The sequence below is a fragment of the Vollenhovia emeryi genome, unplaced genomic scaffold (genome assembly GCF_000949405.1).
Source record: "Vollenhovia emeryi isolate VEMERY1.0 unplaced genomic scaffold, V.emery_V1.0 DF939234.1, whole genome shotgun sequence".
Classification (NCBI taxonomy): domain Eukaryota; kingdom Metazoa; phylum Arthropoda; class Insecta; order Hymenoptera; family Formicidae; genus Vollenhovia; species Vollenhovia emeryi.
The window spans coordinates 473669-489824 of record NW_011967132.1 but is presented as its reverse complement, the minus strand read 5'-3'; the positions used below and the strand labels follow the sequence as shown (position 1 = coordinate 489824).

The 16156-nt window shown below is 39.5% G+C and overlaps 1 protein-coding gene across 2 annotated transcripts; it reads left to right on the top strand.

Annotated features, from left to right (window-relative positions):
* The first annotated feature begins 1594 nt into the window (after positions 1 to 1594).
* On the top strand, positions 1595 to 15469 carry LOC105560301 (aquaporin-like). Of its 2 annotated transcripts, none has more exons than XM_012009300.1 (5): positions 1595 to 1819; positions 9073 to 9260; positions 10272 to 10415; positions 12235 to 12699; positions 14178 to 15469. In XM_012009300.1, the coding sequence occupies exons 1-5, from the start codon at positions 1795 to 1797 to the stop codon at positions 14184 to 14186; spliced, it is 831 nt and encodes a 276-aa protein (XP_011864690.1). In that variant the 5' UTR covers positions 1595 to 1794; the 3' UTR covers positions 14187 to 15469. The 2 variants fall into 2 exon arrangements, with proteins under 2 accessions (XP_011864690.1, XP_011864691.1); XM_012009301.1 differs by lacking the exon at positions 1595 to 1819 and adding an exon at positions 8599 to 8680 and having other exon boundaries at positions 14181 to 15469.
* Positions 15470 to 16156: the final 687 nt, after the last annotated feature.

Genomic DNA, 16156 nt, shown 5'->3' with positions numbered 1-16156 from the left:
GATTAATTTTTTCTTCAAAACCTAGCGCTGCCATAGCCTGCAAATGTATGATGTAGCATCATTGTATAGGAGTGATTGTAGCTTACAAGCGGTAATAAATATTCTGCGGATATGAACACAGCAGAATTACGATTTTACTGCCAGTGCATCCAAGTGAGCTAATACCTTATATTCATATTACGCAACGTTTTCATATGTCGTTACGTCAGAAGTCGCGAAAAATTCATTACTCGCGTTTTATCGACTAAGGGCCGGTTGTTCCAACTTCTTGATAAGTTAACTAGTCGTAAAATCATATGCATGTCTTGGACAAAGATAGATACATAATTTGACTATTAATTAGCTCACCAAGAGATTGGACAAAACCGGCCCCAAGAGTTTTATATGTGAATACAAAAAATATACATTAGCATATCACAAACCGACGAGTCAAGAATGTTAACCTTTTGAAAAACCCATGTGACGGCCGTATATAATTGAATCTTGAAGAGCCAAACGGTTTTGAACGTGCGCGTTACAGTAAACAAATATAAAAATAACAAGTTTGAGAAAGCGAGATGCAATGTCGCGAGATTTATAAATGCTCCGTTCCAATATCCTCCGAATTTGCGACTGATATTTACGAAAATCGGATATTGCATGCGCGGGAAAGATAATATCCATCTAAAAATAATTAAAAACTGAAGTACAACTAAATGCTTAATTAAATTAAATAACATTAAGAAGCGAAGCAACTGAGTAACAGTGAAGGAGAAGTGTTATGCAATGAAATACGACAGAAATACAACAGAACTGAGAGATAATATGTCACAATAATCTAGACAATAATCTATATCGTTTGTTCATTAATCAATTCTATGAATTCTTGGGGTTTTTCCATTAGTATCACAGACCGTGATAAAGATCGAAAACTTAACGGCATAGAAAATTACTTCCTAGCATTGTTTGTGATACAAAAAAGTTTCTCAGTCTCGGTTGTTGGTTAGCGGGATCGGCTGATGCTTATCGCAGAATCCGAGCAAGATATGTTAAAGTCTAGTGTTGGAAATGAATCGGAATTGAATTAAATTTTATAGTCTATTTTCTAGGCTGTTGCCGGACACTTTCGTTGCATTTGTTAACGAGGGAGATTGTCATCGGGTATATTAATAATTTAAATATTAAAAAGCGGTTAATTAATACCGCGTAATGTTATTCGTTATTTGCTTTTAGAGAATTAAAAAGACCGTAATGCGAGAGAAGCACGTGAAAAATATGAAATTTACTGGAAATGTCGTAGGAACCAATGAAAAATTAAAATCCACCATTGTACCACCGGAAATCCATATAACTTAATATATCTGTATTAATATGGAATGTAGAATATTTTTTAAATGCTAGTAAAATCTATCACGTGTCAGAAACACATGGCGTGGCGCGCGCACTTTGCGTTCCGTTTTCAATATTAATAAAACCATCGAGTTAACGCGTGACACAAACAGTAACAGTCAATATTTCTCACTGCGAAAGCTCGCCTTTCCGAAATTAGCGTACCCGTTTGCCCTCGCGCGCGAAAGAATAACGAGTAACGGCCGAAGTAGGGAGTCCGCGTAATACAGTCGCTTCATTACACCGCGAGAAGAGAGGCCACGCGTGTTCTCTCCGCGATAGAGAGGAGTTACGATCCCTTCCCTCCTCACAAGAAGGCCGGCTGACGGCGTGCACGGGTGTCTTCGTATTCTCTCCGTCGGAAGTCCGTCGTCCAGAACGTTTGTGTTTGTGGTGTTGTGACTCTTGGGTCAAAGACGCCCCGTCATGCCGGCGGACAATTTTCGCACAGGTAAGACACTCCTATTAGAACCGCCTTTGTCCGACGGTAATTTTCGAGGATGAGAATTTCGTTTGAAATATTTTCGCGAATGCTAACTGGGAGACGTAATTAACTATTCGTTATAATAGAGAACAAATGGGAGTATATATCTTAATGACGAGCGATTAAATATCACAAACAATTCAGCGCCGAGTATAATAAAGCGAAAATTGTAAATGAAGTTATTAGCGTGTTCTTTATGCGTCATTTCGAAATGGATGTTTAAATCGCGTGCAAATGAAACTTGCTGCTGTGTATCATAATGTTTCGTTTCGTGTTTCGTAATTGTCTATAGAAGTGATAGTTGTCGTTCCCGAATGAGTAGCACCGGGCCATCGACCCTAGTCCAAATACTAGATATAAAAATAGTCTTCACCTTCAATTTCTGGTTTAGCGGAGTTAGAGCAGGATTTAACTATTTTAACTCTCCGTGATTACGCCGCGAGAAGAAACACTGGAGTAATATTTAAAAAAAAAAATGTTTTCCCCGGATCGCTCTTCTCTGTTAATATTTCTCAGATCTAATGTGAATATATCCAAATCTCTCACATACAAATTTAGACTAAAGCAATCACACGCGTAGATTAAATATGAACAATTTTGTCATTAACGTAATTGATGTCCGCGCCGTATCGCACACGCGATATATTAGATATAATTTATGTTGCAACACGATTCATGGTAATATAATATGATAATCGTACGTTACGGTAGAACAAAGGCTCATTACGACAATTCCCTCCCCCCACGCATATATGCGACATTGACGAACATGCGTGACAGGTGTTGGCCGGTCTCAAGTGAACGAAAAGGAAGTCTTGTGCAAACATAGAAGCGATTTTGAATTTGAATAGTAATTAAATTGCTATCGCACTTCTATCGGATTACCATAATGCGCCGGAAACTATTTTCGTTCATGGTCGTTTCTTACGTAACGTTATATTCTAATTTCACCTATTGCTAAATCTTACAATTTTGTGCAACGTGAAAAATTTATAAAACTCTTTGCAGAGATACCGCAGTAATTTTGTCTTTCTGGAAAATTCTGTATGTCGAACTCGCGGAAACCTCTTCCCGAGATCGCGATATTGTAGCTTCAAGGATCTCTTCTTCGTCTGTTACGACTGGAGTATTTTTATCGACAAACTATAACAGATTGTTTGGCTCAAACGAACAGTGTTTATGCGTCAGGTATACTGTTTTTTGTGACCACTGTGTCTCAAGATATAATTTTTCACATTCTGTTGCGTGTTTTACCGCGTGAAACACTTATAAACACACAACATACACGTTTACTTAATTCATACGATAAAAAGTACTAATGGTGCAATCTTTGTACGATTCAAACTGACGCGTGGCTGTCATAACGATTCTTGCAATCGATTCTGGTCACGAAATCTTATTGTGCTACTAAGTGCTAAATTGCAAAAATATTAAGTGCAAGAAAAACACAGGAATTTCAATTTGGCATATCTTTTTCACACAAAATAGAAACTTATTAATATTCGCGCATAAAAATATATTAAATATTTTATTTTTTGTATTACCGCATTAAATCTACTTTATTATCGCGACGTAATAATAACTTATGCTTGACGCGAGACAGTGCCGTGTCTCGTGATATCGTATCTATAAAAAAGAATTCACCGATTTTATCAGTAAGTACCCGCGGAGTAGCGGAGAAATTCGGCAGATAAAATAAAAACGTATTAGTAAGTCGTACGGTGCGGAAGATAAGATTTCCTGGCATGAGTAGTATTTTTTACCTGTCTCATTCTGATAAATCTACGGGGACTAGAGCACCGTCGGCATCGGAAATAACTATTTACAGAGACCTTGCTTGCGTATTTACCGAATGTATTTCAACAGCGCGAGATCATTTAGAATATTTGTTCAGTGGCCGGCACGAGATTAGACTTTCGACTCGCCGCTACTGGATAACTCGTGCTATTGGCCTTTATCACGGTAGTGTGGAAATAAACCCTCTCGATATCGCGATACACACAAGTTGCAGAATTGCTCCGCGGTTATCTCAATTCTACCGAGTATAAACGGTGATCGATTAACAAACGTACATTAATTATATTTAGACGGGGAAAAGTTTCTGCCGCGGCGTCTTCCGAAAAGCAGCGCGTCATTGTCCAACTTCGCTTATTGAAATTAATGCGGGACGAGAGCCACAAATATTAGTTTTGCAAGTTAATTAGTTGCGAGGCTGAGAAAATCACTTATTCTGGATGAGACATTTCCGTCGTGGAAAATAAAGCGGAAGAAAAGTGGCGACAAAACGTGTACAAAACTATATGGGGCAGGTGGAACGATAATAGAACGATAAGAGAATTCTGCAAAACAAATGCGTATGTAACTTTTTGCATTTCTAATACACATATAGAAAAACTCATTTAATTTGCTATCTCACTGTTTGTAATTTTTATGGAACGCGTATATTAACAATGATTCGAATGCACAACAGTGAGCCAGTCAGATAATTCCTCCACAAAGTATTTTTATTTTCTCCGTTGGAGATAGAAAAGCTTGCTTATCGCCGGAGGTTAAAAGATAACTCTTGCTCCAGCAGAGATATCATAAATATGTATCGTTACAACACTTTATTGCTAATCGCAAACTTAAAAATTTAGTCGATACTGCTGCAATATTACAAAATAATGACGTAAATTCTTAAAAAAAACTTGCAAGTTAGACGTAAAAGCTGTCAAATGGTGAAAAAAAGGTTGATAAAAGATGAAAACTTGATGTGCTAATTGGTACAGACTTACCATACATGAATATATAATTATGAATCTAGAAGAGTGTCAATTTAAAATACTTCACATATTCATATTTTTGTAATTTACTAAAAATTACACCATTCTTGATATGAAAAAATCGTGTCTAATCTTCGCAAGGGAATAGGTCAATACGGAATAATATAGTAAGTTTTCAAAAGAGTCGTTTCACATAAATGATTACTGTTGCATTGCTCAGCATGATATAATATTTCGAGCTGTACCATTTTCGAGAACAATGACATGTGTTTGAGAAACTCTGCGCACAAAGTTCGCGAAAAGTCACAGAACACCTTTGAATATCAGACGATAAAAAGATCGGAAGGGAACTTGAAAAAATGAGTGAAAGCGCGTCCTCCCAGCCTCGAGGTGGACAAAAAACATTTCTGTCAATTTATCGTCGCATGTATGCATGTACATACGATGCCACGGATCATTAGTCAATTTGCGCCAGCTAACGTTTGACTTACGTTCGCGCATTTATCGGTCTAATAGGCAGATTATACCAGCTAATTGCAGCGTAATCTCTTGACGGCGCTCCCGCGAAATTAGCCGATTGTATGTAGATCGTAGATTAAAGCTTCGTTAGCATGGACGGTTGTTCGTTGATTAGAGACGGTGATTAGAGAGGCGCAACAATGTCTCGCGACCGAACAAGTTGCGGCTTCTTTTTGCGCGTCTCGTCGATGCATCCGTCTTCTCTGGACAAGTTTCGCCACGTCGATGCTAACGATCCACTCGGAACATCTGGGATTTGATTTATTGATGTGCACGCAGGTAAAGATTATCGCATAATTATAATGATTCTCTCCGGGCGCGACGCGACGACGCGCCGACATTTTATATGCATCGGATGCGTACTCAATTGCACAGTGCAATATTACTTAAGGCAATAAAAGTTAATGGTTTAGATAAACTGCCATCGCTCATTTAATAATTATAAAGCGTTCGAAATTAAAAATGATTAACGATTCGTGTTGATGTATGCAAGAAAATACAAGAGTTATACACTCCGAATGTATTCCCTCGATAGCTTCTACGATGTTTTTGTATTCATGGAAGAACTCGCGTATCGAATCTGTTGGTGATAAATTAAACATAGTGGGATGGAAATGCAATTGCGTCTCCACTTTAAGCACGGAAAATCGAACAATCGAATAATCTACGCCGATGGAGAGAAACATCGTGGAAATATATAATGGCCGAAGATTATTGGCCATGCACGAGTCGTAAACAATTAATCGTCGAGCGTATCTGCGCGATAGGAGGGTTGCACCGCATGCATCTTATCACACGTGGGCGAAGAATACTTCGAGTGGAAATGTGGATAACGGTAATGGGCAATTTTGACATGCATAAAAGAGCTGCTGTTCCCCGTAAAAATATATTTGTCTGCCCTTATCACGCGATATCCGTTCGCTATCATCGGATAAGTATTATCGACAGGTTCTGAAAGTGGTGTTGTCAACTGCTAAATCCTTTCCTGTCTTGCACAATATCGGGGGTGAAACGCAAATATTTTATCATTGACCTGTGTGACCAGCGTTGGGCAAAATGTAGTCGTGAATAAGAAATAACGATTATAAATTTCGTCCCAATAACTAACTTTACATTTCATTTCGCGGACGATATAATTTCACTTTCTTTTTCTTATACCGACGTTCTAATTTTATCTCATATGCATATACTGAAGAGGTTCCAGTTTACGATCGAAACGTATAACACTTTTTATCTAAAAAAAATTCTCTGACACTACCATCTTGTCTTTCTTATTGTTTCATCTAAAATTTGTATTAACGCTTACAAATGCGTCTTGTCTAATACTGTCTATATACGACGTAGACAAAATACAATTCGATAATTATTTAAACCATAAATCTTTTTTTGTAATAAGTCAGATATTTCTTGGACAAATCAGAATAGATCAGAATACACATTAGACACGCAATAATTTATCATTCTATTCTAGAGCGAAGATTATTAATAAAATATTGCAAAAACTTTTCACGGGAAACCTTATTGGTTTTTTGTTACTATACCACGGAAAAGGTCGAAAAATCGTGTAAATGAGTAGACTAGGACATTTCTTCTTTCAACAGGAAATATAAATTAATCTGTCTACACTTGTAAAAGATTGTTAGAATAGTTCACGTCTTCACAATACGTACGCTTTTTACAAAAATAAATCACGAAAGATTTAGTTTCAACGGAGAGAAACGCTTTCATAAATCATGAATACATAATTTTTCGGTGTACATTTGAAATATTCCGTTCCCAATATATGCCTGCTGTCCGAGCTTTTAATAAAGCTGACGTTTAAACGTTTCCACAAGAAATCCTTTTGACATTTTTTTCATTAAATATTATTTTTGCTTCAGATACTTCATTTAGGCACGTCCATTGATACAGCAGACTTGTTCGTAAATTGTGCGCTTGTTTTAATCTGATTAATGTCAATACGAATTTCTATTCGTGTAGACTCGTTCGTTATTTCCATTAAGTGTTTAATGAATCTGTCCGTTATTTTTCATTCATAAAATTGTCATTAATTACGAAACATTAACGGATAACGCTCGCGGTTATTTTTATCGTGCGCGAAAATACACTCCGGTCGAGAAGTGTGCTTTCTGAATAAGCCACTAGAATTTTACACAATTATAGTAATTGTAATTCAAGAATTATTACATTTCTCGGAACAGTAAAAAGAAATACGATTTTATACTATATATGTACAATGTACGTGTAATTGACGATAAAAAATTGGAATATCCATATTCAAAGGATTTCAAGAGATTATCGCTGTTGCTCAAAATTTTCAGGATATTTGTTAAAGGTCTTGTATAAATAGATAATTATTTGTATAACAAATAATTGTAAAATAACTGATTAATTAAATTTTATATTATTATCAGATAAAAATTACTTATTTGCAGTACTTGTATTTATCTTTCGAAAAATTTTTAATTATTCCTTTCAACGTTGCTGCAGGTATGTACTTAAAATGCATCATACTTGCGCTCACTTAATACCGAGCTTAACGCTAATGTTCGCTCGACGATTACTGCTTAACATAATTGATCAGTTTGTAGAAATTACGATAATTTGCATTCCTTTTGCCAAATTGATTAAGGGAGGACTGCAAAAGAGAATGCGAAGAGAGAAGATTAATATTGAAAGATGAAAATGCAAGTACATTATGCGTCTGATTACGTGTCTAGGTATGTAATGTTGGTTGTAATATTAAGCACAATATATCATAGTGGCACGGTTTATCATAAATTATAACAATGCCTCGACGTAAAATAAGCAAGCGCACTCGCAATTTTTTATCGTGCCATGTATGTACCCTGTGATAAAAAGGTACGTTTCTTTATCTTGGAAAAGGAGACGGAAAAGTGATCTTGTATATTAACATTTTTTCTACACTATTATCTGGCAAAAATCTTTCTACACAGGCATAATCATTTGAAATTTTAGGAAAATCGATTTTGTATGCACGTATTTTAAAACGAATAGAAAAAGAAACTGATGAGGAAATTGAAAAGATTTGAGTGCAAAAGTGTTTATGAATCCTGTTTTAGATATGACTTCGTATTTAAGGTAGATCAATTATAGATTATTTAGGTGCAATCTTCAAAGCGTGCGGAAAGTAAAGCGTGCATGCATCTACGACATATTTTCAAAGTATTTCTTTAACGCTACGATCAAAGTGAGCTTCTGAATAAATGCAACGGTATTCAAGGCGATTTTAGTGACATGCAATTCGACGTATTATCAACGAATTTAATTATCTCTCATTGCCATTCGGTTCAAAGTGACGTTGAATGTATAATAAAATCAGCAGCTCTGTGTTTTTCCTGGACTGACAATCGACTTGCAGCGTATCGACGTGCATCGATGCCGCGTACGTCGACCTTGCTCGAGCGGCGACACCGGTAAGCCGGCGTCCGCGTGAAAGTTATACCGTCAGTAGTAGTCGCGAGTTGTACGTGTTCGCACGTCGACACAGTGTGGAAAATGTGGCGGAATCGTCGTAAGACGAGAGGCAAGTGATGCAATTTGCGTTAGGAAATATTTGATTTTATCACGCGATCGCGCTAATAAGTCATGGTGACTACAGCTGTCGAGATAATTAAGATATTTGTAGTAGCAAAAGGAGGTTAGCAAATAGCGGCAATTCGGGGAGGGCAGATGTAACCATATGCAACGGCCCCGCGTTGTTTCTAAGAGAGGAATTTTGCGAAATACACGATTCAGGAAAAGGATAATTTCCTGAAAAGTCGAGCGCTAAATAATGAACGGTATGCTAAGCGCGACGTTATGCAATTCCTCGGGTGAAATTCACCGTTTGGATTTCCACATTTAATTTTGCGTTTGCACCCGAGAAAAGGCATGCGTTATGCAGTTCTGTTTGTTCTAAGAAAAAAATGTTTTCAGGACTAAAACGATGGGTGCAAGGAGAAGGCTCCGTGAAGACTACTCTCATCGCCGGATTGGCGGAGATGATCGGTACAGCCATGCTAGTATTTATGGGATGCATGGGTTGCATCGCCGGTCTCGGCGTAGTGCCTCCTCACCTGCAGATAACGCTGGCATTTGGCTTAGCGGTTATGGTTGTGATTCAGGTCAGTAGATACTTTTCAGCCATCGTGTTTCACCATTACTCCAGTTTTACCCGCATTTTAGATTTGATGACAAAAAAAAGACTACGATACAAAATTCAATATTACACGGTTTTTTCACTCCCTTTCTCCTCCATTGTGCGCGTCTACAATATTTCCTTCAAGAGTTATCATCAATGTCTCGACGTAATTTTAGTATCGTAGCGGAATTTGCAGTACAATTAATTATACTCTAATTACTGATGCCCTTATAGGGTGGTATAAGTAATTGGAGTATAATAATTGTGCTACAAATTTCACTGCGGTATACTATAGTTACATCACTGACATTTATTATATTGTATCACCGTATCATATCACGTTACTGTGTAATAAGATTGCACATCTATTATATCATATTGTACCATTATAGTCTTCCATGTGGAAAGTGAAAAGCTTAAAGCTTTATACCAAATGAACAACAACAACAATAATAATTATATGTGGTAATGCTATCCAGCACGAATTCTATGATTAAATAACGTAGACGGTGCAGGATAATTCAAATTCTAAACAATACGTATAATATAATTTTGATGCGTCTGTATATAGCGAGAGAGAAATGCTGAAAATCTCTAGTTCGGTAGTTTATCCGCGATAATTGAAAAATGACGTATAACTTCTGTATCCAACATTGAGAATTTCTCGCTTACACTCTTGAATGAAACTAATCGATTTGGCTAAGGTGTTTATTGCGTGTCGCGGATTGTTGCGCACGAAAGATGCATTTTATTACGACTGTACGGCATTTGCATATCTCCTTTCGCCGGAGCTGGTAAACAAGGTTACAGCGGCCACGAATCGAAGGAAAGGAATGCGCGAATTCTCCCAATGTCCAGCGTGCGTTAAATTCGCTTCTATTCATTTCATAATTTTGTATTCGCGCGACGATTCGAATTTTATTGGCGCGTCTTATCATAGCAACAATGTTAACGCACCGGTGATTAAAAATTTTCCCCGACTCTGTGTTTTCAGTGCATCGGCCACATCAGCCAAGCTCACATTAACCCGGCCGTCACCGTGGGATCTATCATCCTGGGGAAAAAAACCATTCCCGAGGCTTTAGTTTACATTGTGTCGCAGATGATAGGCGGCATTCTGGGTTACGGTATACTGAAGGTCGGTATAAGAAAATCCAATTATTCTATCGCTGAATTAATTACAATTAATTACGTGCAGGTAAACGTATATTGATTCGCATAATTGTCGCGGGCATTACAGTTCAATAAAATCGTGATTTAGCGAGGAAAAATTTTAGAAAGAACAGAAGTACGCGAAGAAGAAATCTGTAATTGCGCTTTAAAATAATTGATTTTGTCCGTAGACAAAAGCGAAAAAGTTTTGCTCGTTGAAACCAATCGCGTTGCAAACAGTTACTTTTAAGATGACGCGATATAAAGCGATCTTTTTCGATAAATTAAACTTAGGATCACAGAATTTCTTTCGAGTTGTTTAAATGTTAAGTTTTCTATACTTTTTCCCGACGGGTAAAAAGCCATTTTGTAGAGGAATGTGAAATAATCGAGGGGTACGTGGTTTAGAGAATTTGGAAAGAATAATAGAGAAATAATAAATATGATATAGAATGACGAACTAGATAGAGAAAATGGTCAGGAACTTTGGAAATTATGGAAAGAAAAAACTAAAACAGCAGACGAGAAGAAGAAGAAGAAGTAGATGCAGGAATAAGATAGAAAGAGAATTAGACTGCGAATTGGAGGACGAGATACGATCGGATAGAATAGGTTATGAGGATAATATAAGGCGTGGGTGGATGAATGAGAAGGCGTAGTGTGGGTGGACGTAACTGCAATCGCAAACCAAGTCCCACTTCTTGATCGTAAAGTTGAAGTGAGTATATACTGACGGGTAAAAGTAATAAATATGATTAAAGCGTTTGGTTGTGTGTGTGTGAGATAACCGGGCGGTCGAAATTGTCGTGCTCAAATATATAAATCTATATTTTCTGGTCGTATTGACATGTGTGGGGATCTTCACTATATCCGCTGTCGTAATTTAAGCCAACTAGCGAAAGCTGGAGAACGAGAGAGAGAGAGAAAGATAGAGAGAGTGAGACGAAATGATCTACACGGTATGTGGATTTTATTAAAATGTCCAATTAGCATTTCGCTCGGTGATATCTGAATGAAAGGAAAACGATTATTCAATGAGACAGATATGCTGGCGACAGGTTGCAGGGTTATACAGCGAGATAAATCAGAAACATTCCCGATTAGCTTGTATCAATACTCAATGAAACGCGGGTCAAGACCTTTATTTATAATCAGTACACGTGTCATTCGGTTAATAATTAATGCTCTCGTGTAATCAGAGGGAACCTTACTGTCGCGGTAAAATGTCGGCGATCTAGATAAAGCGAGCAAAAAGTGAATAATACAATTGCCCCCTTCTCCTATTATTGAAAAATGTGTACTTTAGAGTTCAATGATCGCAGAAGTTATGGATTTATCATGGAAATAACGTGGTAGAATATGAATCGTCCGATGTTTCTGATAGCGGACAAAAGCATTCCAAGATAAAGCAAAAGAGTATTGCATAAACAGGAGACCTCGTACATATATTTCGCAATTTCAAAACTTTTTATTGTCGCTTTCATAACAGCCGTCTCCAATCGCAATTTATATTTTTATAAAACACACGACAAATAGAAGGATAAATGACAATACGTTTGAAATTTTCCGCGAAATATTTGTTTGAATAAATAATAAAATAATATATTGCTTTTTTACAATACCCAACGCAATGATGCGTGGGTAAAAACAATGTTCACGATTAGTGCGGCGCTTCCCTCATTTATTGTGTACAACCGAAATCCCACTTGGCCTTGTTTTATTCACAATGAAATCGGCTATTATTGCGTAATGCGAGATACAAGAAATCTTATCGAATGTTAATCCGCCGTCTCCCCTGTTCGCAGGTGGTGACACCGAGGGATAATCTGACGGCCGGCACGGTCGATCAGGCCGATATGTTTTGCGTGACCGATCTGCACGCCGATCTGTCCGGGATTCAGGGCCTGGTTATGGAGGGCCTCGCGACCGCCATTCTGATATTTGTCGTGTCGTCCGTTTGGGACGCGAGAAATGAGAAGAATTCGGACTCGGTGCCGATCAGGTTCGGCCTCACGGTGGCCGTGCTGGCGATGGGAGTCGGGCCCTACACCGGTTGCAGCATGAATCCCGCGAGGTCGTTCGCGCCAGCGGTATGGAACAACCAGTGGAAGCATCACTGGGTCTACTGGTTCGGCCCGATCGGCGGCGCTCTCATTTCCTCGTTCATGTACAGAACTATTTTCGGCGTTTCCGACAAGGAAGTCGAGGAAGAGGAGCCCGAAGTACCTGAAGCTGTCGCGCTTAACAGCGTGGATGCACACAAAACGGAGGTGAGGCGGAACGAATGATTGATAAGACACGTTCACGATACGCGACGCACCGATTTTCCCCGTCTTTCATGACCGCGGAACACTTGAATCGTGCAGTGTGAGCGAAGACGCGGGAATAGTCTGATATTTAAATTTATATAATTGACTTTCCCAGAATGGAAAGAGAGAGGGAGAGATCTCTGCATACGAAAGGAGCATTTGAATATTATCTTAAAACGTACAATGCATTATTTATTATTTTAAATATCGCAGAGAAATATATTTAACTCGCGAAACCTTCGTTTCTTGCGAGTGGTATAAAAATATTCAGCACGCTTAGCACAGTTTCTGCCGTTGCGCTTCTCGAATAAAATATCGAAATAACGTGAATTGATTGTGCAGGGGCGAGCCCTCTATTTTATACGCCCTAAACCAAGATACAAAACGCACGCCAATTTCGCGCGTAACCGGAACCACGTCCCGTTTCAGCGATAACTCTTGTTAACGACGTTTCGGCGAAATTAACGGCCATTTTCATGCGACTTTAAATGAGCCCTTAAAATACGGGGGAAACGAGGCTCACGTGGCTTTATCATGTAAACGCCATGCCCGCCATGCATCAAGACTTTTCTCATGATGCGGATTATCTTGTAAGGGCCGACCATAAAGGTCGACGATAAATCGCTAGGTGGGCAAGGAAGTTCAGTAAAACTGGTTTTACGGGACGTTACCGGAGAAGCTGGATTTAACGTCGTCGGTTTACCCGATCGTCGATGCGCGAGCTCTAAAGTGGATAAGGAAAGAAGCCGTTCGTCCCGGCGATATTGTATTTCATTCTTACGTATCTCCTTATTTCACCGCGAGGACCGCGATTTTATCTGCGCCCGGCCGCACGCAGGCTAACCCGCGCAAGGGCGATCTGCACCGGGGCGTAAAAGCGCTCTGAGCGTTGCAACGGGCACAGTGCGAGAATATTAAGACGATCCTTAAGTCCGCGCCGTAAATCCGCGTCTCTCCTCCGTCATGCAAAGCCACGTCCATTACTAAGAAACGTACGGTGGAACGTTCTTTTGATTCGCGCGCGCAAACAAGAACTTTTCAATCTTGGGGGGGGGGAAATGAATTTTTTTTTTCACGCAACTCTTTATCGCGACCGGCGCGGCTAGGAAATGCTTTGATTTTAATTAGAAACTTTCGAGCGCGGCAAAAAGCCCCCCCCCCCCCGCCCATTTCCATCCATTTTAATTAAAGCGACGGTAAATTATGCCCGGCGAATATTATTTGCGAAGCCGCTATTTATTAACCGCAGCAACGGCGCGCAAGTCAATAGCCGTTATTCAGTCAATTCGTGATTATTAGCGATCCTCCAGCAGCCCCCATTTTCCCGCGGTATCGTGCGCTGAATATTTCCGCGCGCCACGATTTGCGGCTTTCGGCTCGGTCGCGAAATAACGCCCCCGAAAATTAGCCACGGCATTCCACTGGCGTCCATCTTTCAGCAGCCCTAACTCGCCGGCGGGACGGAAACGACCGAGGTGACGGACGGTAAGAAGCTGAAACTCGGCCGACGCTTTCTCAACGCGAGGAAAACCTTCCGGACTTTCGGGGGGGATAGGTAAGATAGGTGCTTTAGAATGCACGGGCGATTCAACGGGCGGTTCCAGATGGCCCAGGCTCGCGGGGGAAGCTTCCGAAGCTCAACCAGGATATACTCAAGACCCCCGAGATACACGGGATAGACAATCGTCTCGATTCGGCCGTCGAATTGTAACGCGTTAGGCCTGGCTTTGCCAAACGTCGCTTAACTTCAATCCTGGTTTAATTCACGCGCGCCTCTTTCCAAGTTAACAGTTAAAAAAAGACCAAGAACGAATTAAGCCAAGCCTAAAGTTAAACGATGTGAAACCGGGCCTTAGTCGTCAACTGACACAGCAGTCATCGCGTTTACGTATCGCGTACAGTCGCAAGACGTTTTCTCGTTAGCTCTGGAAATGCGCACCATTGCGAATCGTCACCTTCGACGGTTCGGTCTAAATTTTAATCGATTTCAACGTGAATGTGGCCCAATCAACGGTACATCTTCGGTTTAATTGACTCCGATCGAGTCCAGCGTGATGTCTGTTTATTTATTTAGAAATGTCGACTGTCCCGATACGAGATTCTCGTGTGATGCGTGAAAGCATATCTTGACACAGTGCCCTCGTAATCGCGATCAAGCGTCAATTGTAATGTGAAATGTGAAATTAATTCCGAGTAGGCCGTTACCACTTTCTCTCTGTAATATAGTGTATATTCGTTTGTTATAAATGTCTCGATTATCTACACTGAGGGGAAAAAAAAGTTATTGAAATGGTTAAATGCAGTTAGTCGGCGGTGTTTATTTAGTTAAAAAATATCCGGTTTTTTTGTGTTAAACATACAGCGATTTATCGAAACGTATTTTTTTTAATTGACGAATATTTTTTACGAATTGATAAATGTTTACTTGGCAGACCGTGATCGCCGCGTATAGATGAATGAATCAAGAGGCATTTCTTGATTCAACACTTCTTTCTTTCCTCAATGTAGAAGAGTTTATTGCGCGTGTGTGTATATACATTTATATTTGCTTTCTCTTTGTATCGCACTATACATATGCATTAGAGATAAATTACACATCTGCGCTCCGGTGAGAATGGATGATGGCGAGGAAATAAATTTGAAAAGTCATGTCACACCTAGTCATGCGCGCGTACGCGCTAACTTTTATAACATTGAATTGGACAACAAATAAAATCATCTACCATACGAACCTGTGCCATATTTCCCATCTTTTTTGTACTTGTACGCGCCCCCCCCTCCCCAGATAGTTTAATATCGTTATACGTAATGCATTTATACGTTACAATACTTTTATGCGATGTCGCATGACGAATCGTTTCCACGTTACTCGCTCAATTAAGCAGAGCGGACTATTTTGTATTCGCGTTTGTTAGTCGTCTGGCCCGCCGGAAGCGGATATGTCGATCCCCAGGCGGCGAACGGGCCGATCTTTTTACGAAACCTATTTTTATTACATCGACACACGTATACATTCGTTATTTTTGTAGTTACGCGTATGTACCCGCCGGAAGCCATTGCTACGGCGGGAAAAGCGTTTCGTTCGTCGCGGAAAAGGATCTTTTTCTGCCGATATACGGCGGCTTTCGGCGGAACGACAGTTTCCGCGAGCCAACGATTCGCTATTCATGTACTTTATCAAGGGACGCACAAATATACGTGTAAGTACGACTGGATCTCATTAATTATTTGCCCGCCCGTACACGCGCCGTCTTACTCTTATTTCTTGCAGATCTCGCGACGAACGACCTATTTTGCACAATTGCGAAAAGGTGAACAATTTAACCGACTGTCACGGGAGAATTTGAAACGTTGCAATTTAGTTTACGAATTTGTTCAACTGTGAACTTAAAAAAAAGAGCTAAATTTTTAATTTGCC